Source organism: Mytilus galloprovincialis, chromosome 2 (genome assembly GCF_965363235.1).
Source record: "Mytilus galloprovincialis chromosome 2, xbMytGall1.hap1.1, whole genome shotgun sequence".
Taxonomy (NCBI): Eukaryota; Metazoa; Mollusca; class Bivalvia; order Mytilida; family Mytilidae; genus Mytilus; species Mytilus galloprovincialis.
The window spans coordinates 109,567,107-109,591,399 of NC_134839.1; the positions used below are offsets into that span (position 1 = coordinate 109,567,107).

The following is a 24,293-nucleotide window of genomic DNA, read 5'->3' on the forward strand; positions in this document are numbered from 1 at the left end:
GTTTCAAAAGAAAAAATCAAAGATCAACATAAATCGTATAGTTGGGTAGGACGATTTTAATCTAAGTAACAATTTACTACAAAATTGCAACAGTATCTTTTGGATGCACTACGTATGTTTGCAAAACCCAAATACATATGAGCCGTACAAAATAATCGACTTTACCATTTCATTAAACAGTTCTTTTTTTACTTTCCAATGATGAATTTTGAATTGTTTTTTTTTTAACTCATCGGATTTTGTCTAATGCTTAGTTCGTTTCTGTGTGTGTTACATTTTAATGTTGTGTCGTCATTCTCCTCTTATATTTAATGCGTTTTCCTCGGTTTTGGTTTGTGACCCGGATTTGTTGTTTTTTCCATCGATTTTTGAGTTTTGAACATAGGTATACTACTGTTTCCTTTATTTAAAACATCAATTGCGTTTGTTCTTTCTCTGCTTGCTCTAAATAGATTTACCAATCGTATGATAGTAATTTTAGGCGATTATATAATGTATAAATAAACAAGTCTCAATTGAAAACAACGTTAAACCTATGATTGCGTTTGGTAAACACATTTCTGGGTAGAGGGTTCTAAATATAGCACAAACAGTATTTTTCAAAATACCAAAATAGTGAAAAAGTGTATTTTAACAAAACGTATTTGACTAAAAGGTCGAACAACCAATGTTCTTAAACCTGTTTACTTTCATTGGTGATTGCCAAATAAATGATCACCAGATGTAAAAAAACAAAAACAAAAAGGGATCATTCTATTAATTGAACACCAAACAGTAAACAATAAAGTTGCGGAAAAGATGGTATACCACAAACATGAGGTACAAAAATGGGAACGCAATATCCGGATTTAGTCAATTAATGTATCTTCAGTGGTGTTAGGAATTTGGATGGCAATATAATTTACCTCAATTTAGGATAAAATCTTGAATTGTACAGAGTCGAAATAGGATGAACAGATCATATAAACCAGAGAAAAATTTACTACAAACCCTAAAGAAACAATATAAACAAGTTTAAATTGATAATGATATGTGGATGTTTCACGTCCGGTTATCCTGTCTGGATATTGCGGACTGGACTAACCTATTCTAAAGACCTGAGTCTGAAGTTTAAATTGAAGAAGACGTTCAAACCTAGGATTCCGTTCGATAAAAACCGCAATTTTTATACGTGTGCATGTAAAACAAATTTCTTGGTAGACTGTTCTAAATACAGCACAAGCAACATTTTTTAAAAGTCCAAACGAGCGAAAAAGCAAAACTCTTTTGTAGACGAAACGAGCGTCTGGCGGCGTCTATACGAAGTTTAATACTGGTATCTATGACGAGTTTATTTAACAAAACGCATTAGACTGCATGCTGCAATATATGCATGATTGCCTATGAATGCTTATATCCACTTTATATGTACTTTAAGGGATTGTTGTCTTATTGGAAATCGTTCCACATTCCTTATTTTTATAAAGCTTAAGGCCATACAATTTTGATTGAACGGTATATATCTAGTGCAATATAACTGCGGTTATTTTGTTCTGGTACAATCATATCATATTTCTTATAAAGGTACACCATGGTGACTTATATCCAAATGTTCAGCTGAAATAATCAACTCCAATGGTAGCAATGCTCAAGTGTTTTTTTTTGTGCTATTTATATACAATTTGAATTAACATTCCACTAGTTCAGAGTCTATCTGATATAAAACAGCAATAAACACAAGATAATTGGTGATAAAACAAAATTTTATCCATATTTTAAGATTTTCAAAATTTCAGTCACATTATCTAACCTGAAATATTTCCCACAAAAAGCGTCAACCATGAATATTTTTAAAAATAAATAGTTTTTGGCTTATTTTTTATTTCCAAATTTACTTAACTGGTTTAATTAAAATACAAATATACTTTTAAATAAGATGTGTAGCATATAAAAATACAATTTTGCAAAAAATATAAAATATACAAAAATTTGTAAAGCAAATTATCTCCCTTTCGTATTTTTTTTCTTTTCTAAATGAACGATTAATAGCATGGCAAATCATCAAAAATGAAATAGAAATGAACATAGTTTTATTATGGGAAGAATACACTGCTATAAAACTTCAAAATTATAACATATCTACTGTCATTTTTGCAAAAAAGACTTGGCTCTGGATACTTTTTTTTCTGTATTAAACTGTTTTTCGTTTTAAACCTCACTCACTACTCTTGTATAAAACCTCACTGACTGCTCTTGTATAAACCTCACTGCTCTTCTAAAAATCTAACTTCTCTTCTAAAACCCTCACTGCTCTTCTAAACCTGCAAAAAACATATATATATATATATTAATTAAACTTAATTAATTGGATTTAAAAATTTATACCAATAATAATCATATTCAATGTTAACATGTTCTTTGATATTGTCTATAAACATTTTCTCACAAATTAAAATGACAGAGACAAAGCTTCAACCACAATAGTTTTAAGGTATGATTTGTGAGTACAAAGTTAAAAAATATATTGAAAATTAAAATTTACATGCTACTATTTTTTTAACAACCAAAAGTATTGTACTTCCTTTATATATATATCAAAATATTTTTCCAAAAAAATCTTGAGAAGAATGTCCTTGTTCATTGTTGTTATCTGTATATCTTTACATGTCTGCTTACTATCATATTACTGTAAGTAGATTCTGTACATTCAACAGAATCAACAAAAAGCAACAAAAACAAAAGCAGCAATAAAGTGAAAATTGATGTCGCATTAGGGACGACATCAAGAAATCAATGTAGGATAAAAAACTTATTAGTTTATCATCCTACATTGAACTTTTGATGTTGTCCCTTAAACTCTGAAACATAGATGAACTAAAAATAACAATAACATACAAGTCTTACAAAGGCTAGAGGCTCCAGACTTGGAACAAAAGAACAACCAAAGAACAATCTAACATTTGAACAAAGCCAACATGAGACTGATTAAACCTTGTGAAGGTGACATGGTCAACATCTGGAGGTCGCCAGCTGCATAATCTTCGTGAAGTTTAAAAACATACACTGCTGAATCACCTTCATACTTAACATTGTACCATTCAACAAACCCAGGAACAACAGACAATACTTTTCCTTTATACCATATATTGTTTGCAAATTTATGCTCAATCCATTTTCCTACTAAAAGTGGTTTATTTACAGTCATTCTTTCGTTTGTACATGTACTTGTTTTTGATTCCGAAATTAAAGTGTTTAAATTTGCTTCCAATTGAGCAACAGTAAACTTCTTTTTATCGGCGGAAAATGCAAACAAGCATTTGTCACTGGGAACCTGTTTTAGAACATTTTTTCTAAAATTTAGTTGTGCCTTTACAGCTGTTATTTTTTCAGTATTTTTCGAAATTTCCATTAAGTGTTGACTAACTTGTTCATGACTTTGCCATAGTCCAAAGTACATGATGTCATTTGTCATATTTTGTTTTTTTCTGTAGCTGTTTTATCTTTTTGAGTCTAATCTCCTCTTCTTTCTTTCTTAACTTTATTAATCTTTCTGATTCAATTTGTTGTAATCTTTGTTTAAATTGATGTCGTATTTTTCTACCTTCTTTTCTACTGTCCTCGATCAACTGGTTTCTTTCCGATACAGGAAGGTTATTAAGCCATTCATCTGTTTTATTATGCGAAAAAAGAAGATAAGCTTCATTGCAAAGTGTTGTAGCATTTGGTCTGTACTTCATGAGGAAATCAAGTTGTCCGAAGAAAAACTCCGGTAACTTGTTGTGTTTGAGACAACTATTTGTCTGTTCTCTGGTTAGCTGAGTAGGTGTTGAAAACTTCCCACCTGGTAGATGGTCACCTGCTTGCCGCTTTAATAAAATAATCATTACACCCAACAGAGATTGAAGTATTTGAACAGTGAGTTCATCAGAATCATCTGGTTTAAGAAGTTCATTTAAAATTTCATCATTATCATTGATTTGATCAGGAAATGGCTTCAAATTTCCTGATAAAATTATAGAACTGTCTTCTTTGCCTATCTCCAAAAAATCCAACAATACAGACAAAAGTTCATTTAAATTAAAAACATGACTACTTTTCTCAATTTTTCTCCACAATGGTCCACATACAAGTTTGGATATTAACCCCAAAGCTCTTGAACCAGCAATATATAATGGTTCCTTAATATCTGCTAAAACAGATGACAAAAGTCTATTTGTACATCCATATATTGATTCGAGAAATGTTTTAATATTGTTCCTATGGTGATAGGTGGTGTGCCCAAGTTGGAAAAACACATTAAACCTGTTGTGTTTATACCTTATAAAACTCACCTTGTCACCTATTGATTTCATATAAGTTTTAAAACCCCCATGTACCCCATTTCTCTCATCGACACCTTTAGCAAATGATTTGCTGCATGTTCGAATGAGCCTTATCGTTCCACATTCGGCATTTTTAACCTCTGAGTCATCACTGTCTGCCTCAAGTGTCTCTGCACCTAACGATTTATTGAAAAGTTTTTCAAATTTTCCTAACGCTACTGAGCATACATCCGCAAAATTAACCAACAGATGCAGAGAACAGAAAAAATTGTTCATTTTTGAGCATACATCCCTTTCATCAGCACTCAACTCATCCCAGTTCTGTACAAAATCTGGTAAAATATCAATCCTAAAACTTTCAAGCAATGTATGAAACTTTTTCTCGGTAGCTGCCCGATCGGACATTGTATTTCTTATATTAGATAGAAGTCTATAGCCTACATTTCTTTCCTTATCATTATTTTCTTTTTCCTGGCACAAGTCAGTTATGTCTTGCAAAATAGTTTTTAATGTATCTAAAACCGTTTCTGCACTCTTAGGTGACATTTCACGCAAGCCTAGTAAATAGCTGTTTTGGTTTTCGTCAGTTGCAGCAAATAGCTCAAAACATCGTCCATATTTCGAGGTTTCATCTGAATACAATGTTAGGTTATTTTTTTTTTGATAAAGATTCTGTCTGTTTTAAGGCCAAAGAAAGTCTTTGGTCATTCATCCTATCAATTGTTTGTCTACTAGGAAGCCTTTTTGAAACTTTTCCACACATCTTGCACACTTCTTTAACTACATCTGAAACATGTCTAGCTGAGATGTTAAGGTCAAGCAATTTCATAATACATTTAGTTAGTTCGGGCTTAAAAGTTTGTTTTTCTTCGTTCCAGGTTTCAATCACCATCTCATCATCATCATGCAAAAGTGCAGTCAAATAGTCATTGTCCACTTTTAAATCATTGTTTTCACTAACAGTATCATCTAATGTATTCTTTGCTTCTTCAATTGTCTCTATACTATCGTTTAATACGTCTAACATGTCACTATTTTCATTTTTAAGTTCTAAACATTCTAATTCCTTATTTTTCAAATCACTTTTCATTTCATTGCACATTTCAATATACTGTGTTTTCAAAGACTTAAGTTTTTCAACTGAGGCCCTTAAGCTGTTACATTCTTTAAGGAGACTGTCTTTAACAACAGATAGCTTTGAACATTCATTCTTAAATTTTTTATTGTTTTCCGATTTATTCAAAGCACGCTCAAGTTTTCGTTTCAATAACAAGCGCTCCTTTTTAACATTCAAATATTTTTCTTTCACTATTTCCGCTTTATTATTTTCATTTTCAAGAAATTCATTTTCTTCCTTCAATTCCTTAATTACTGACAGTTGTGATACTTGTACAATTCTCTTGAATTTTGCACTCTGAGTATTTGACAAACTCTGAACCGGTATGTAAAATTGTTCATTATTGAATGTTTTAAGTCCCTTTCCTCCTTTTTTTTTTGCATACTAGAATTTTATACATTTTTGATCGCAAAGTAGCTAAATTAATCATGTTCAATTCGATTTTGCACATTTTGGATAATATTTTAGCCACTCGACATTCCGGTTGAATTGTATTTACACTTTGTACAGTTTTAGAAAATATAAAAAGTTCAATCACTAATCCATTATTAATCAGTGATTGATGTATATTTGGGATAAGTTCTTCATTTCCATCTTCTAATGTTTTAGAATTTATATACAAATGGTCAGCAAATGGTCCTAATGATGCCATATTTTTAAAACTAAATATATATATATGTATATATATATTTAAATTAAAAATATTACTGTTTAATGTTTATTCATTTTTTTCTTGAAAGTTGCTATTTGATCACTGAGCACTTTCATATCTGTTTTTATTTTATCGTGCCACATTTGCTGCTTTTTGAAGTCTTTGTTTTTTTGTTCCAAATCTTTGTTTTTTTGTTCCAAATCTTTGTTATTTTGTTCCAAATCTTTGTTTTTTTCTTCAAACTCTTTGAGATTTTCTTCCAAATTTTTGTTTATTTTCACTATATCTTTATTTCTTACCACTAAGTCCTTGTTTTCTGATCTTAAGTTGATGTTTTCTATCCTTAGTTCCTCATTCTTTTGCATATATCTAAGGGCAAATGGATCTTTTATCTGGAGAAAAAAAATAAAATTTTCACTTGCAAACTAATAATTGGTTTGTTGGTATGATTATTTATATAATATTTTATTTTGAGTAAATGGGCCAGCCATGTTTGAAAGCTGATCAACAGGACCGGTGTCACATGTTGAGCAGGATCTGTTTACCCTTTCCGAGCACCTGAGATTGCACCAAGTTCTAGGTGGGGTTTTTGTTGTTCAGTCTTGTGTTTTGTGTACTATTATTTGTTGTTTTTTGTCTTGTATTTTTTTATGCCAGGAGTTGTGAAACATCATTCCAAGTGAGGACCATGGCGTTGTCAGTTTTTCTTTCTTTAAATGAATATAAACTCAAACTTCTCAAAATAACACGAAGACATGTTATGTTTAACATAATTGTAGTGTACTTGACTCTAGTCTTTTAAATGTTTGTATAAAAATTAAAAACAGACTCTAAACATACTATTTTAACTTCAGGTTTTTCTCTCTTAACTATAATTGTTTTGAACTTTTTCTCAGGAGTGTTGAAAACTAAGTCTAACTCCTCATCAGATGAACTTGGACACTAAAAAAAATATAAATACATGAATCTCATTGACATAACAAAAGCAGAAACATAAATTTAATATGCTAAATGTATTAAATTAAATGAAAGTGCTAGCATACATGTAGCATCAGTAATAAAATACTCCAAATCTGGGTATCCCGCTAACATGTTTAAGCCCGCCACATTATTTATGTATGTGCCTGTCCCAAGTCAGGAGCCTGTAATTCAGTGGTTGTCGTTTGTTTATGTGTCACATATTTGTTTTTCGTTCATTTTTTTACATAAAGAAGGCTGTTAGTTTTCTCCTTTGAATTGTTTTACATTGTCTTATCGGGGGGGGGGGGGGGGGGGGTATTATAGCTGACTATGCGGTATGGGCTTTGCTCATTGTTGAAGGCCGTACGGTGACCTATAGTTGTTAATGTCTGTGTCATTTTGGTCTTTTGTGGATAGTTGTCTCATTGGCAATCATACCACATCTTCTTTTTTCTACATCCTTAAACGTACATTATTGTAGATTTGATTTTGTTTAGATGATAACAATCAATATATTGCTGCACTTGTTCAGCATGGTGGTAAAAACTGTCTATTATATAATAGTTATAAAATGCATGTAACACATTTATCCCTTGAAAAATACTGCTGGCGCTGCAAGTGTGTCAATTAAATGAAAGCTACAATGTATGATATAAATTGTAAACATGTATTTTAACATGACAAAATTGACTTATTTAAAAAAAAATATTTTGCAATGTTCTAACAGTATATATTATAAGTACCTCCACTCGCTTTCTTTTAGGATCTTTTGACATTGGATTGAATGTAATGATACCATAAATTCTGATAATGATAAACAAACTGTGTAAAATGTATAGAATATATTATGTTATTGCACCACGGGTAAATATCATATTTTGATTGGTTTATAGCTGTCATGTGGTGACCCCTTATGGATGTGTAGGGGTTAGTAAATAGGGGGTTCATGACGTCAAGTTTACTGTAATGGTAGAGTCATCTATTAATGTTGTTTTCTTTCATTGTTTATTTTTCCACAAAACACAGCAGGGAAGGAACAGTGTGCAATAAATTCATTACAGGGTTAACTACTGACCCCCCTAAGGAGGTGAATAAAATTCCTATTCTTATTATTATTAACTATTGTTGTCATTTTTTATAAGAATTAAGATTTCTCTTCCGTCCACTCAGACAGTCTTTTTCATTTAAAACATTGTAATTTACAGTCAAAACTTTAAATTTTATACTTTGACTATGAGTTAATGATGATTTATTGATGACCAGTTAACTTTGCAAAAAGTGTGAGTAGACTGTACAATTTGTCTGGCATTACTAGCATTCGATGTTCATGATTGGTCTAATTTTGTCCCCCCTTTTTTATGTACCTTACAACCAACTCGACTATTGGACCTAGAGCACTTATTTGAAATCATGAGATGACTGAACAACTATTCATCTTCAATATTCATTACGATCTACAAACTTTTTGGACACTGTTAAATTGCTGTTGTGAAAAGTTTGCTGTATTTTCTGTGAATAGGAAAACCGGAAGTGAAGAAAACATGAGCAGATAACTGTAGTTTGCATTTTTACCTTAGTCATTGAGGAACATCATATCAAAGATTATCTCTATTTTTAAGCTAAGAACGGAAAATGTATGTATGTGCAATAGAATATATCAACTCAGTATGAAATATGCATCAAAATGAACAGAAATATAAAGGGGGACTATAGTTATTAAATAATATCCTTCATTTTTATTGCTTCATTGTTAACATGCCGCCTTACCATAGAAATTGTATGGGAAAATACCTTTGGTATTTATAGATCATTACCTCATTCTTCAAACAAAGTCATCTGAGTGTTTGAAACAAACGTGAGGTATGAGTACACAAGCGTCCTTTTGAAGCTGTGAACTGGGTACGTGTTTGGAATGTGGTAAATATTGAGCAGTGAGTTATTTCTCCTTTGCATTGAGCATTGCTACCAATGGTGCCACTGTTAAATTCCCATCTACTTAGTTTACCTTTGGTTTCAGTCTCAATGTATGTTTTCAATGAAGTGTTTTAATAATGTTATTTGTGTGTCTTCTTTCTTTTTTCTTTCTGTCATAGTGTTCTCTGTCTTTTGTTATTGCGTGTTTGGTATCTACTTTCCTTTTTTTAAGATGATATATTTCTGCATATAGATTCTACAATCATTAAAAACACAAAGTTAAAAGTAAATTATTTATAAATTTGTTTTCAGAAATGTTGATAAACATCAGATTGAAATACAATGTCTCCACATTTAACTTGGCTTTCCTTAACCATAATTCACACCATGGTCAACGTTAGAATAAAAAAATTGCACAACTGTCAATTTTGCCTTACATATATTTCACAACTTAAATTTTACTTCTAGGATAGACTAGCACTTTTTGTATAAAGGACTTAAACGAGTGTAGATTAACGCCACATCTATGTAACTCTGGAAATTGCACCAACACACCTGGTAGTTACTACTGTACATGTCCACTTGGAACATACGGTAAACAATGTGATATAGCAGAGACCTGTGATACTCATCCCTGCAAAAATGGAGCTACATGTACACCTGGAAGCAGTAATAGTATTTCATGTAGATGTGTATCTAGGTATTCAGGAACGAGATGTGAAATTAGTCCTCATCTGAAATCAACAAAGTCTCAGGCCACATCTACAACGAAACATATAACAACTCAGCAATGCCCTAAAAACTGTAATGAAAGAGGGAGATGTAGCCACGGAAAATGTTTTTGTAATGGCGCTTGGACTGGAATTGACTGTTCTAAAATTAATCATTGTAGCATAAATCCTTGTAAGAATCAAGGGAAATGTAACAATAATGCAACAGGACATACATGTAACTGCACCACTCAGTGGACGGGTAATAATTGTGAAAATCGTGATTATTGCTCAGTATCTCCATGTAAACATGGTCACTGCACAAATGGGCGGACTTCATTTAAATGTGCATGCAGCATCGGCTGGATAGGCGCAAAATGTAACATACGTGATTACTGTTCAACACATCCATGTCAGTATGGGAGTCAATGTAGAAATCAAAGGAATACTTACCAGTGTTCGTGTACTTCTGACTGGACCGGGAAAAACTGTAGTTGTAGAAATTACTGTTCCGGATCTCCTTGTCAGCATAATAGTACATGTACAAATGGAGCTAATGCCTACTCATGTGTATGTACAAAAGGCTGGATTGGGAAGACTTGCAGCAGTCAAGATTTCTGTTCGAGAAATCAATGTCAAGATTCTAGTACTTGTAAGAACACAGGTAACTCTTATTCCTGTAAATGTAGCGGTAGATATATAGGAACAAATTGTGAGAAATGGGATTATTGTTCTAGTTCTCCATGCCAAAATAGAGGCACATGTTCAAACAAAGGACCCACGTACACATGCGCTTGTCCGTCGCCTTGGATTGGCCGAAGTTGTGACAAAAAGAGTCCTTGTGCCAGTTCACCTTGCAATCATAACAGCACATGTACAACCAAAGGGAGCACCTTTTCTTGTTCTTGCTCACGTGGTTGGATAGGTACTACTTGTGATACTAAGGATTATTGTTCAAGTTCTCCTTGTAAGCATGGTCGGTGTACAAATAGACATACCTCATTTTCTTGTTCATGCAGCAACGGCTGGATGGGTACAAAATGTGATGTTCAGGACTACTGTTCCACTAACCCATGTCAGCATGGAAGTCGATGTCAAAATCAAGGGCATACTTTCCAGTGTGTGTGTTTATCTGACTGGACCGGGAAAAACTGTAGTATAAGGAATTACTGCTCCGGTTCTCCATGTCAGCATAATAGTACATGTACAAATGGAGCTAATGCCTACTCATGTGTATGTACAAAAGGCTGGATTGGGAAGACTTGCAGTAGTCAAGATTTCTGTTCGAGAAATCCATGTCAACATTCTGGTACTTGTAAGAACACAGGTAACTCTTATTCCTGTAAATGTAGCAGTAGATATATAGGAACAAATTGTGAGAAAAGGAATTATTGTTTTAGTTCTCCATGCCGAAACAAGGGCACATGTTCAAACAAGGGTTCTACGTTCACATGTGCATGTCCATCACCTTGGATCGGAATGAGTTGTGAAATCAAGAATTATTGTGCCAGTTCACCTTGCAATAATAATAGCACATGTACAACCAAAGGGAGCACGTTTTCTTGTTCTTGTTCACGTCGTTGGATAGGTACTGCTTGTGATACTAAGGATTATTGTTCAAGTTCTCCTTGTTAACATGGTCAGTGTATAAATAGACATACCTCATTTTCTTGTTCATGCAGCAACGGCTGGATGGGTACAAAATGTGATGTTTAGGACTACTGTTCCACTAACAAATGTCAACATGGCAGTCAATGTCATGATCACGGAAATACTTACCAGTGTTTGTGTCCTTCTGACTGGACCGGGAAAAACTGTAGTATTAGAAATTACTGTTCCGGATCTCCTTGTCAGCATAATAGTACATGTACAAATGGAGCTAATGCGTTCTCGTGTGTTTGTACAAAAGGCTGGATTGGGAAGAATTGTAGCAGTCAAGATTTCTGTTCGAGAAACCCTTGTCCACATTCTGGTTCTTGTAAGAACACAGGGAACTCGTATTCCTGTAAATGTAGCAGTAGATATACAGGAACGAATTGTGAGAGATGGAATTACTGTTCCAGTTCTCTATGCCGAAATAGAGGCACATGTTCAAACAAAGGACCTACATACACATGTACTTGTCCATCGCCTTGGATCGGCAGGAGATGTGAAAAACAGAATCACGGTGCCAGTTCGCCGTGCAATCATAACAGCACATGTACAGCCAGTGGAAGTACATTTTCTTGTTCTTGTTCTTCTGGGTGGATAGGTAGTACTTGTGATGAAAGGGATTATTGTCAATGTCAACATCAAGGTATTTGTATACATAATGGAAACACCTTCTCTTGTAATTGCACTAAAGGTTGGATAGGGACAAAATGTACTATTGTTGATCATTGTGCTAATAATCCGTGTGATAATTCGGAGAAATGCAGTAATTTAGGCGATAGTTTCACATGTCAGTGTCTTGATGGTTGGAATGGTACAACATGTAAAACAGAAACAAAATGTCATGATAATACTTGTAATAACCACGGAACCTGCCAAGTCAGTCGTAATAAACCAATGTGTTTCTGTGATAAGGGTTGGCATGGAGATTTCTGTACTGAGGTAAATCATTGCTCTTCTCATCCATGTAAATTTCAGACGGACTCACAAATAACTCATCAGAATAATAGTAATACAACTGGTTGCGATAGTCTTTGTGGAAATGCTGTTTTTTGCGACATGTTAAGCACTGGATTAAAATGTGTATGTAAATTAGGATGGATTGGGGATACATGTGAAGTACGAGATCCTTGTTTTAATAACCCATGCAACAATTCGGGAATTTGTTTTGGAAATTCAAACAGATTTTTATGTTATTGTCCAGTTGGATAGAAAGGATCATTATGTGAACTACCCGATGACACCGTAGGACGTACAGTATTGAATCCTTGTAAGAACGGAGGTCATGTTTTTTATCATAATGAAAATCTTATCTGCTCTTGTCCTAAGGAATGGACTGGTCCAAACTGTGAACAAGATAAGGACGAATGTAAAAATGGTATCAGTATAAATGATACAATTATAACAGATATCTGTCAGAACAATGGTCGATGTATAAATATTCCAGGAGGATTTGTGTGCGCTTGTCATGACGGCTGGGCAGAAAATAGATGCGAGACTGACGTAAATGAATGTGATCCTTCCCCTTGTCAAAATAAAGGTATATGTAATAATATTAAAGGATCATTTAAATGCTATTGTGAGCCGGGTTGGAAAGGTTCCATATGTGAAATAGACATAGATGAATGTCAGTATGTCCCATGTGGAATACATGGACAATGTAACAATAGCGATGGGAATTTTTCCTGTATGTGTGATAACGTATGGTCAGGAAATAAATGTAATCGACGTGTAGATCCATGTGACACATCTCCGTGTCGTAATAATGCTACTTGTGTTATAAATGGAGATGAATATATATGTCAATGTCTATCAAATTGGAAAGGTATACATTGTGATGAAGACGAAGATGAGTGTTTATTTCATCCGTGTGAAAACAATGGACTCTGTGTAAATTTACAGGGGAATTATTCTTGTAATTGCACAGATGATTGGACTGGGAGACATTGTGAGGAAAGGGTTGACTCTTGTCAAAGTATCCCATGTTTCAACGATGGTACGTGCTTTGATTCACTTCCTGGATATACATGTAACTGTAAACAAGGATGGACAGGAGAAAGTTGCCAAACAGATAACAATGAATGTCTGTTGTCTCCATGTAGTAATAATTGAACATGCATTAATACTAACGGATCGTATCGTTGTGATTGCACGGACTTCTGGGAAGGCGACGACTGTTCTGTTGATATTGATGAGTGTAGTTTTAATCCATGTAATTCAACTTACAAATGTGTAAATACTTTCAGTGGTTACGAATGTGTGAATTGTACGACAATGAATTGTACAAATGGAGGATCATGTATTGATACATCTTCTGGGCCGATATGTCATTGTGTACCTGGACGGATAGGTGAATATTGCGAGAAACAAGATTTTTGTTTTAACAGTCCGTGTAACCCGTTAGAAAACTGTACGAACGAGGCTGATGGTTACAAGTGCCACTTTCACCCCTGTAATAGTTCACCGTGTCTAAACAAAGGAATGTGTATGGAGCACAATCTAGGTTATTCTTGTCAGTGTAGACCTGGATGGAGAGGAGATCGTTGTCAGTACGTGGATTTCTGTAATTTATCTCCGTGTCTCAATAATGGAACGTGTTTAAATCATAACTTTGATTACACATGCATCTGTACAGAGGAGTGGGAAGACAAAAATTGCTCTGTCTACAACTATTGTCATACCGATCCATGTATCAATTCCGGTATATGTTTAAACGGAAATTCTCAATTCACATGTGTATGTAACAACACTTACACTGGACAGACATGTGAAACGTCCGATTTTTGTTATAGTAGCCCATGTAAAAATGGTGGTTCGTGTATCAACGGAAATACAAACTTTACATGTTTTTGTGACAGAGGTTATACAGGGAAAACATGCGAAACGGAAATAGACTGGTGCGCATCCTCACCGTGTCATCACAACAGCTCATGCGTCAACATTCAGTATGGATTCTACTGTCATTGTACTGGAGGCTGGGTTGATCGTCAATGTGAACATGATATTGATGAGTGTATGTGGAGCACATGACCAAGCGGTTCATACTGTCAAAACCAGTTAGGAGGATATAGATGTCGTTGGAAAACTAAACGATCTACAGATATGCAATTGTTTAGAAATAAAGCAGGTAATGATTGTGTACAATTGTTTAAAGGTTGTTGTTTTACTCTTTTTTTGTTAATAAAGCACATGACTTTTTAGCTCACCTGGCCGGAAGGGCCAAGTGAGCTTTTCTCATCACTTGGCGTCCGGCGTCCGTCGTCCGTCGTCCGTCGTCCGTCGTCCGTCGTCCGTCGTCTGTCGTCGTTAACTTTTACAAAAATCTTCTCCTCTGAAACTACTGGGTCAAATTTATCCAACTTAACCACAATCATCATTGGGGTATCTAGTTTTAAAAATGTGTCCGGTGACCCGGCCAACCAACCAAGATGGCCGGCATGGCTAAAAATAGAACATAGGGTAAAATGCAGTTTTTTGGCTTATAACCCAAAAACCAAAGCATTTAGAGCAAATCTGACGGGAGTAAAATTGATAATCAGATCAAGATCCAGCTGCCCTGAAATTTTCAGATGAATCAGACAACCCGTTGTTAGGTTGCTGCCCCTGAATTGGTAATTTTAAGGAATTTTTGCTGTTTTTGGTTATTATCTTGAATATTATTATAGATAGAGATAACTTGTAAACAGCAATAATGTTCAGCAAAATAAGATTTACAAATAAACTAACATGACCAAAATGGTGAGTTGACCCCTATAGGAGTTATTGCCCTTTATAGTCAATTTTTAACAATTTTTCGTAAATCTTTGTAATCTTTCACAACAATCTTCTCCTCTGAAACTAGTGGGCCAATTTAAACCAATTGAAACTTGGTCGCAATCATCATTGGGGTATCTTGTTTAAAGATTGTGTCCGGTGACCCGGCCTACGAATCAAGATGGCTGCCATGGCTAAAAATAGAACATAGGGGTAAAATGCAGTTTTTGGCTTATAACTCAAAAACCAAAGCATTTAAAGCAAATCTGACAGGAGGTCAAATTGTTGATCAGGTCAAGATCTATCTTTTCTGAAATTTTCAGATGGATTGGATAATCGGTTGTTATGTTGCTGCCCCTGAATTGGTAATTTTAAGGAAATTTTGCCGTATTTTGTTATTATCTTGAATATTATTATAGATAGAGATAAACTGTACAAAGCAATAATGTACAGCAAAGTAAGACCTAAAAATAAGTCAACATGACAAAAATGGACAATTGACCCCCTAAGGAGTAATTGCCCTTCATAGTCAATTTTTAGCAATTTTCATAAAATTTGTAAATTTTCACTAACATTATAAAGTTCATTATAGATATAGATAATTGTAAGCAGCAAGAATGTTTAGTAAAGTACGATCTACAAACACATCACCAACACCAAAACACAATTTTGTCATGAATCCATCTGTGTCCTTTGTTTAATATTCACATTTATATATATACCAAGGTGAGCGACACAGGCTCTTTAGAGCCTCTAGTTATGGAAATATAATGCTATAAATGTGTAACGGATAATTTATTGAAAGGTAGATATAATAATAATAAATAATCGTATTAAAGGTCACGTATTGATTAACAGTTAAACAACATATAATTAATCAATATATACAATATTAAGAATTATCAACACCCAGGCAAAATATATCTACAATAAACTTGCATGAATTTCACTTCACAAACGTTCATATGACATAGCACGAAATATAAAAATAATTGCGAAAACTAACTTCATATATTATTTTCCGGCTCAATATGTTATTCTAATATAATCGGTTGCACTTTTCGTTCAAAATATCTTGGTTACAGTATAGTTAAACCTTACCCGTAAGGTTATTCATGAAAGGTCACTTAGTACATGGGAAAAGTATGTACTATGCAACTTCGACTACAAATTCAAGCCATTTGATTTGACGAGGGGTTTTAAATAAGTGCTAAATGCTTTTTCATCGTTTCGACGACTAAAATGTAACCTATGTCTTTGAATGAGAAGGTTAAACTTTAGGTGCTCAACGTTTGGTGTGAAATATAATCAAAATAAATACTTCTTTAAATTACATGTTCGCTTATTTTTAGAACAAGTTACGGTAGGAATATCACAACTTTCTGTGACTGAACACAAGACAGATCATGTTTTATCATCTGTAAAGTGTCTCATTCAATGGTATATCTGCAGTGATGGTGTAGCAATGATAAAGTCATTATCTCTTGATGTAGACAGGTAGGTTTTTAGAAGTTGTTGAACCTTTTAGGAAACATTGTTGTACACCAATGAACAGGATGACGAATTCCATGTTTTACGATAAAACGAAGTTCCACGTGTTTTACGATAAAACGAACCATCGGTTCACATTGCATTGTAATTGGTGAACAATAGTAAGATCTAGTAAAACAAAATAGTATATGGTCAACAGCAAATGATGCCGAACAATTTTACCAAGCACAAGAGCTTCTTGACAAATGGCATCATAAGAGTTTCGTTCTCAGTTTGTCATTATTGCAATTTAAAAAAACAAACATGTGCAGGGTTCTTTAACTCCCTTAACTATGATCAAATCAAGATGACAGTACTATATGGCAAATAAACCCACCAATTATGAGAGCTTATTATAAAATGGACCTACAGGAGTTGAATTCATAAAAGAGAGACGAAAGATTCCAGCTGATAGATCGATAAACTGACGATGCCATGGCTAAAAAAAGAAAAAGACAATCAGACAAATAATAGTACACAAGACACAACATAGAAAACTATAGACTAATCTTAAAACTAAAGTGTCATTGTCACAATACTAAAATAAATACCAACCAGAAAGTGTAAGAATGAAAAGGAACAACACGAGATACGACTATGCACAACAAGACAACAACCCAAAAGCAAAAATATTCAAAACTTAATATATAGTGCATGGCGATATTTACATTATTATATCCAAATCCCTGCTTTAAGAGTTTTTCTTGGTTTCGAAGAATAAAGGTACACATATTAAAACATTTTTCTTGAAATCCAAAGCTGAATCGCGAACAAGCGCATATTAAACCAACTGAGAAAAGTACCTTGCTTACGAATAAGTCAACGAAGTCTCAAATATCCCAGTAAACTTGATATTAGGAATAAAACCGAAACGAAAAGCCGAAGTCTGCTGACAGTGATCAATATCTTGATTTTTTGGCTATACTTTTTTCCTATATAATGTTATTAGCTCTTTAATTTTTGAATACATATCTTATAATTCCGAATTTGCAAAATAGTAAATGTAACACATATATTTTGGACGTGATCATCAATGAAGTGTCAATTGGTGTTGTAAAATTGGCACTTTTTTATTGACACAAATCAACAACTTTAAGCAAAAATATATAACAACCTTCTTCAATTCAATTTTTTAATTATAAAGTTTAAATATTTCAGCAGAAACATACCTTCTGCTCAAAACTATCTAAAAAAATTAATACTTTACTCATGTGCATCTGCTCACTATCCGTATTTCGTTTAGAGGAACGTGTTCTTGATACAAACTATTCCAAAAGAGTTATGAGAATCTGAAATCAATACAACATAGGTTTATCGTAGCAGGTGGGTAATAGCTTCCATTGAATTGTTATAGTCCTATCAGTCGTTTTTACAATGGAAATATTAAATGGACTCGAATCTAAATCAAAGAAATAAGTTGACTATTAGGGTAAACAACAAATACAAGATGCGTAAAGATATCTGTTATTTCAAATAATTTTTACACAAAGCTCGGTATCATTCAAGCCATGCCTCAAAGAATGTCAGCAGGGATTGGAACATATTTGTCCATGTTTGTCATGAAGATAAATATGACTTAACTGATTAATAAACCATTGAGGTAATGTGACTCATTCAAAACAACTTTCTTTTTCATTTCACTAAAACACTTTGTCATTTAATTGTTTCAAGTCAGAATTCTTGAGAGTTGTTAAGTTTTTTCTTATTCATTATCATATTTTTAGTTTTTTTTTCATTTAGTGTGGATTTACATAAGGATTTTGCTGTTCTGTATTTTTGTAAACAAACGCTATGATGGTGTCGTTTGATTATTTAGTACATTAAAGTTGTTTCAAATAAAACATGCCATCAAAAGTTAAAATCGTCAAATGGAATGTTATTTGTTTTTTCGCTTTTATTGATGACATGGCGTTGTCTGGTCTACTGATACATTTTCCGATTACTCCATCGCAATGTTCTCTCTATTTCTTGCAATTCTACAGATTAATAAACAATGCAAGTTGTGTTACATCTAAATGAATTCATCATCAGATTCCCACACATGCCCAAATGTGAAAGAGAGAGAGAGAGAGAAATGGTTGTGTTGAATCATTAGTTTAAAAACTTTTAATAATTCCATGCGACTGTCGTACAAGTGAGAGGTTTAGCTAGCTATCATAGAGTAACTTAACCGTATTTGGCACAACTTTTTGGAATTTTGGGTTCCCAAAGTTTTTCAATTTGTTTGGCTTTATACAATTTTGATCTGAGCGTCACTGATGAGTCTTATGGAAAAAAACGCGCGTCTGGTGTGGTAAATTATAAGCCTGGTACATTTGATAACTATTGATACTTACATTGTTGTATCCCAGTAAACTGAGTCACACTTCCTATCTGAAAGTAAAGTGTTATACAAATTGAGCGAAACGTTTTCCAATAAATGCACTCTACTAGAGTTTACGATTTGATTTAACAAGAGGACTACAGTGGTCTAGAGCGCTGGACACAGTACAGGTGGTGATATCCCAATAGCATGGGTCAGAATCTCGGCGAGGAAAGAATAAAACTTTGCATCTGCAAATGTTCAGATCTAGCATTGTTGTGCTAATATTAAGAGTAATTCACTTGTGATGGATCTGGTGTAGATTTGTAACTTATTCGCACGTATGTTTTCCTCGATCAAATCTTAAAACTATTATTAAGTATTATTCGTTTTTTTCATTATTTATTAAGGTGATGCTAATATAACTTTGTCGTATCGTGATTCATTTCTTTGCCATTAGATGTTTTTCTTTTTTTTTTATTATATATTATTGCTAAAAAAATACCTTCCTGGTTAGTAGTTAGTCGTTATTAGAATCAAACAGAGACATTTAAACTAAAATAATAATAAATCAAAGAAACACGGATATTATCATGACAAAAACGATTAATTTATAAGTCAAAAACGATAAGTAAAAACACTTAACACAAAAGATTCTCAGTTAAATTAACGTTGCAAAAGACCTTTATATCAGCATATTTTTATCTTTTATTATTACAGCTTTAATGTTTTAACTTCAATGTACATTTTGTATCTTTTTATCTAACTTTGCCATAATTTTTGAATAATCTATGTTTATTTGTCTAAGAAAACTTAGGTAGTTGTGTTATATTTGATTGGCATTCATTTCGAAGACACAACAGACTTAATTGTTTAAGATTTTCTTTTTCGACTTACCTCTTTAACAATAGAAGTAGTTAACATGGCACGGTTAACAGTGGTAATATATAGAGAGTATGATTCAAAATCAATAGTGTCTACAGGAACAGTCAATTTACAGTTGTCAAAGTCTATTTCAAACTTCTTGTTGAAACAGTCATCTTGTATACAGTAACAATCAGGATCGACATTCACCAGACATTCACTATGTGTTTGCGGTAATAAATACATACAGCAAATGTATTACAAAGTAGTTGGAACACATTTGTTATTTAATAAGTTCATACCCTAAAAAACTGAGGAGCCTCAATATTATTATGAATATTTAGTAAAGTTAAAATCTAGGTGACGTATGTATGTAAATTGTGTGATTATGTAGGAGCAAAACGCTTTAACTCAATATGTTCACGCCACACTATGGAGCAGAAGGTATGCTACTGTTGAGAAATTAGAAGTTGACAATTGGAAAATTGAAACCTTCCATTGTGTTTTATTTTAAGAAGTCGTCGTTCTGTGTCAATATTGAGAAAAAAAGTTCAAAATATAAAGCAGACATTTTGTTTTCAGTAGTATTCTTAATTTCAAGAGCACTGAGCTATATAAAAGAGGGACGAAAGATACCAAAGGGACTGTCAAACTCATAAATCTAAAACAAACTGACAACGCCATGGCTAAAAATGAAAAAGACAAACAGAAAAACAATAGTACACATGACACAAAATAGAAAACTAAAGAATAAACAACACGAACCCCACCAAAAACTAGGGGTGATCTCAGGTGCTCCGGAAGGGTAAGCAGATCCTGCTCCACATGTGGCACCCGTCGTGTTGCTTATGTGATTACAAATCCGGTAAATAGTTTAATTCGGTAGGTCACATTCATGAAAGGGAAGGGGATTGTAGTTACGACGTAAGGAACATATCCGATATCATTTGTGAAACGGTTATTCCATAACGGTCAACCAACTCGTGATGGCGTCCGTAAAATTTAGGAAGGGATGATTTCAACTTCACCATTTGGAACTCTTGGTTTAATAGCTTCCTTGTGAGCAGTAACCCTCTATCAAGAAAATCATGATAGGAAATGCAAGCACGGGAATATCGTATCAATTGGGAGATATATACCCCGTATGCAGGTGCTGCTGGAATGTTGCTACTTAGAAATGAAAAGTTCACAATTGGAATTATAAGATGTCAGCACTCATGTTGTTTTTTGGGTGACAGAACATCATCAGTATATCTGAAAGAAGAACTTTGAATGATGCATTTTATTTTTGTCTTTGAGGACGTTCTGTATGAATTCTGCTGAGTACAAAATAAAGTCGGGTAGAAGTGATGCCTGTACTAAGAAAGGAATATGGTACTAGTTTTTTTCACTTGCAGTCGGAAACCAGGTTGAAATAGAACAAAAGAATCGAAGCTCTTTGTTAGAGAAGGCGATAAATGTTTACTGTATTGTTTACTATAGTGACAAAATTTTTAAAAGTTAATAAAAACAAACAAAATTGCAATTTTCTTCTCAATTACGAGGTGTTTTATTTTAAAAACACCATTTGCATAAGTTTTCAATTTATCTAGTACATAGTTAAGCAAAACAATTAGATATCAAGTCGACGACATGGGTATCTTTCAAGTTGGATGAAGAAAATGCATAACCTCCGATTTTTATGAAAAAATTACCACGGACGGAAAACATATCAATCTATTAGTTCAGTAATTGTCGTGTCTGCCCTTCCATTATGTGACTGAAGAAACAATTAAAAAAAATGGGTAACAATTGTATCGAAAAGAGAAAATCGAGTGCACCTTTTTATGTAAGGGCGTGTTTGAGTTGAGTATTTTGTCTTGATATCGTACAAAGTAAGAATATTTCATACATCGTCTCGCTTCAGATTCTATCATTTTTATATATTAAAGCTACAGGTTGACTTTATAACACAAAAAAATCACAGTACTGAAAGATGAAATATATGGGTCAAGTGAAATACCTATCTAATGAGTCACAAAACAGAGAAGGTGTGTTCGAATAGCTATTTTTTTTACTGAAAGTACTTGACGACAGTCTTTCAAGTTGGATGATGAAAATGCATATCTTCGAAAAATTCTAATTTTTTGTGTGTGATTACTAGGGTTTATAGTCTTCATACACTAAAAAAATCTAGTCTGCCCTTCCACGAAATATTTAATTATCGTGTTGCCTATGTTATTACAAATCCGGTAAATAATCTAAATAGTCAAGTAGGTCACATTTGTGAAAACGGAAGGGTATTGTAGTTACGATACAAGGAACATATCCGCTATCATCTGTGAAACGGTTATTCCATAACGGTCAACCAACTCGTGATGGCGTCCGTAAAATTTACGAACGGATGATTTCAACTTCACCATTTGGAACTCTTGGTTTAATAGCTTCCTTGTAAGTAACTATCCTCTATCAAGGAAATCATGATAGGAAATACAAGCCCGGGAATATCGTATCAATTGGGAGAAATATACTCCGTATGCAGGCGCTGCTGGAATGTTGATACATAAAAATGGAAAGTTCACATTTGGGAAGCTGAACTCATCTCTTTTGTCGTAAAGTTTTGTTTTCAACCGACCCTCATTGTCAATTTCTAGAAGAAAAACGGATTTGTGTGCGGGATTTTTGTTGAGTGATATTGTACCAGATGTTATTCTTAAGAGTAGCAAAATTTCAAATATGAAGCAGACATAAATGTATCTGTAGAATGCTTTATCTCTAGTTCGATGGGATAGATTCGTTCAACATTGTCACCAAATTTTGTATTATTTAGTGAGAGAACAGGGTTGAGTTCAATATCGTAGCAGCTACATAGCTGCTATCAATATCTATGTAGCAGCTCGTCTATAGCTACACGTTCAATAGTCAAAGCTACGTAGCACTACGTAGCTGCTACGATATTGAACTCAGCCCAGCACATATATAGCGGAACGTAAAGTTATAGGATATTGATAACTTCTTATCTTTATTCCTAAGAAGTTCCTGTATGAAGTCAATCTAATAATGATAAAGAAACAAGTCGACAAGAAGAGGGGCACAATTGGTTCACATTGGAATTCCGACAGTCTGTTGAAAAGCAAGTCCTCCAAACGTAACAAATATGTTGTCAATCAAGAAATCAAGCATCTTGAAAATGTCAGTTTCAGAGAATTTTAAGTTTGAATCAGAGTGATTCTTTACAAAGTAGGATTTATCAACCTCCTTTCTTGACGATAACCTTTCATTTGGATTTGAACAATAAATGAAAACTAGTCAAATGTTTTGTATGATTTCTATGGCTTTTCGTCGTCATTTTTTCTTAGCTTCTAGTCTTGCCTTTGAATAAATATATAATTATAGATTATCGTTGATCATCTCAACGAGATTGATTTTCTCGCTTGATCCGGTACGGCGAAAGTGAGAAAAGCAATCGAGATCACTATTTTACCTATGACGACGTTGTAAATCATGTAAATTTCATTAACAACGCAACGTGCTCCCTTAGTTTCTACCGATAATTTTCATTCCACTCGACTTCGCTGAGAAAGAAAATTATCAGCCAGCAAGATCAAAAGAAAAATTTCGTAAAGTAGCGATAATGCTTAATATTTAAAAAATGCTTGATTGTTTTACGTCCTTAATTCTCATTTACATTGATAAAGAGTTATTTTCATTTACACGCTGGCCTAATAGCGTGTAAATTTAACTTAAAGCATTTAGATTAGTACCTGTAATGGGACAAGTATATCCTCTATAGGTGTCTTAACTTCGCCAGTACTGTTCAGAACGAACTTCATTGACAATGATTTAAGTCCACTATGGGCATCCTTTGATGTGATGATTAACCTTAAAAGAAAATAATATTACTATCCATTACGGGCTATCATTATTAACAAAAAACGAAAACGTTGTTTTAATTTTTTTCATAAATAGAAATGCAGGGATACTGAACTATACCAACTAGTAGATATACAAAAGTCTCCGTTAATTGTCAAGATCAGAAAATATACAAAATAACTTATCCGTTCATTGATTTTAGAAATTTTAGATGTTATTTGTTATTTATAACTGTTGATGTAAATGTCCCTTTGTTTTGTGTGTCTTTGTTTACTCCTTGGTTTTGATTGTTGTTGTCTTAGAAAGGTCCTTAACTAAATAACAGATTTTATATATTCACTATAACAGATATACGCATTACATCGAAAATATACAAAAATATACAATCTGGTGACCTCATTTTCTATTACATGACTGTGCTAAATGTAAGGTTGGCGTATATGATTTTTCAATACAACCCCTAACGCGCTTGACTTTTTAAAGAATGACTTGTAATTTTGGATACTCAATGCTCTTCAACTTTGTACTTAAATAACAAATATTTTGATATGCGCGTCACGGATGAGTCTTATGTAGACGAAACGCGCGTCTGGCGTACTAAATTATAATCCTGGTACCTTTGATAACTATTGTATTATCTCTTTCACTACCAAAATAGTTGAAATGTGTTAAATTCACATCTGGAAAC

At 33.5% G+C, this 24,293-nt stretch overlaps 3 protein-coding genes and 1 long non-coding RNA gene across 4 annotated transcripts; 2 read left to right on the top strand and 2 right to left on the bottom strand.

Annotated features, from left to right (window-relative positions):
* Positions 1–1,812: 1,812 nt before the first annotated feature.
* On the bottom strand, positions 1,813–8,655 carry LOC143065349 (uncharacterized). Its single transcript, XM_076238878.1, has 5 exons — positions 8,493–8,655; positions 7,774–7,834; positions 6,911–7,012; positions 6,370–6,462; positions 1,813–2,300 (listed from the first exon to the last, which is right to left on the bottom strand). Exons 1-5 carry the CDS (start codon positions 8,609–8,611, stop codon positions 2,295–2,297), a joined length of 381 nt encoding a protein of 126 aa, XP_076094993.1. The 5' UTR covers positions 8,612–8,655; the 3' UTR covers positions 1,813–2,294.
* Positions 8,656–8,662: 7 nt separating this feature from the next.
* LOC143062605 (uncharacterized) lies at positions 8,663–11,418 on the top strand. The gene is made up of 2 exons (XM_076234270.1): positions 8,663–8,695; positions 9,418–11,418. The coding sequence occupies exons 1-2, from the start codon at positions 8,663–8,665 to the stop codon at positions 11,287–11,289; spliced, it is 1,905 nt and encodes a 634-aa protein (XP_076090385.1). The 3' UTR covers positions 11,290–11,418.
* Positions 11,419–11,965: 547 nt separating this feature from the next.
* LOC143062606 (uncharacterized) lies at positions 11,966–16,577 on the top strand. Its single transcript, XM_076234271.1, has 3 exons — positions 11,966–11,998; positions 12,517–14,431; positions 16,410–16,577. The coding sequence occupies exons 1-2, from the start codon at positions 11,966–11,968 to the stop codon at positions 13,414–13,416; spliced, it is 933 nt and encodes a 310-aa protein (XP_076090386.1). The 3' UTR covers positions 13,417–14,431; positions 16,410–16,577.
* A 1,254-nt stretch (positions 16,578–17,831) lies between these two features.
* LOC143062495 (uncharacterized) lies at positions 17,832–19,964 on the bottom strand. The gene is made up of 3 exons (XR_012974790.1): positions 19,787–19,964; positions 18,924–18,960; positions 17,832–17,986 (listed from the first exon to the last, which is right to left on the bottom strand). It is a non-coding gene; the product is annotated as an uncharacterized LOC143062495 (long non-coding RNA).
* Between the last annotated feature and the right edge of the window lie 4,329 nt (positions 19,965–24,293).

Bases quoted from the DNA above. Each gene is read 5' to 3' on its own strand.
- LOC143062605 (XM_076234270.1), top strand. From the start codon at position 8,663: ATGTATGTATGTGCAATAGAATATATCAACTCA. The intron at 8,696-9,417 runs GTATGAAATATG...CTTCTAGGATAG, and splicing joins CAATAGAATATATCAACTCA to ACTAGCACTTTTTGTATAAA.
- LOC143062606 (XM_076234271.1), top strand. From the start codon at position 11,966: ATGGAAACACCTTCTCTTGTAATTGCACTAAAG. The intron at 11,999-12,516 runs GTTGGATAGGGA...CCAGTTGGATAG, and splicing joins CTCTTGTAATTGCACTAAAG to AAAGGATCATTATGTGAACT.
- LOC143065349 (XM_076238878.1), bottom strand. From the start codon at position 8,611: ATGACTAAGGTAAAAATGCAAACTACAGTTATCTGCTCATGTTTTCTT. The intron at 7,013-7,773 runs GTACTTATAATA...TATTTTTTTTAG, and splicing joins CTAAAAGAAAGCGAGTGGAG to TGTCCAAGTTCATCTGATGA. The intron at 6,463-6,910 runs GTATGTTTAGAG...TTTTTTCTCCAG, and splicing joins AAAAACCTGAAGTTAAAATA to ATAAAAGATCCATTTGCCCT.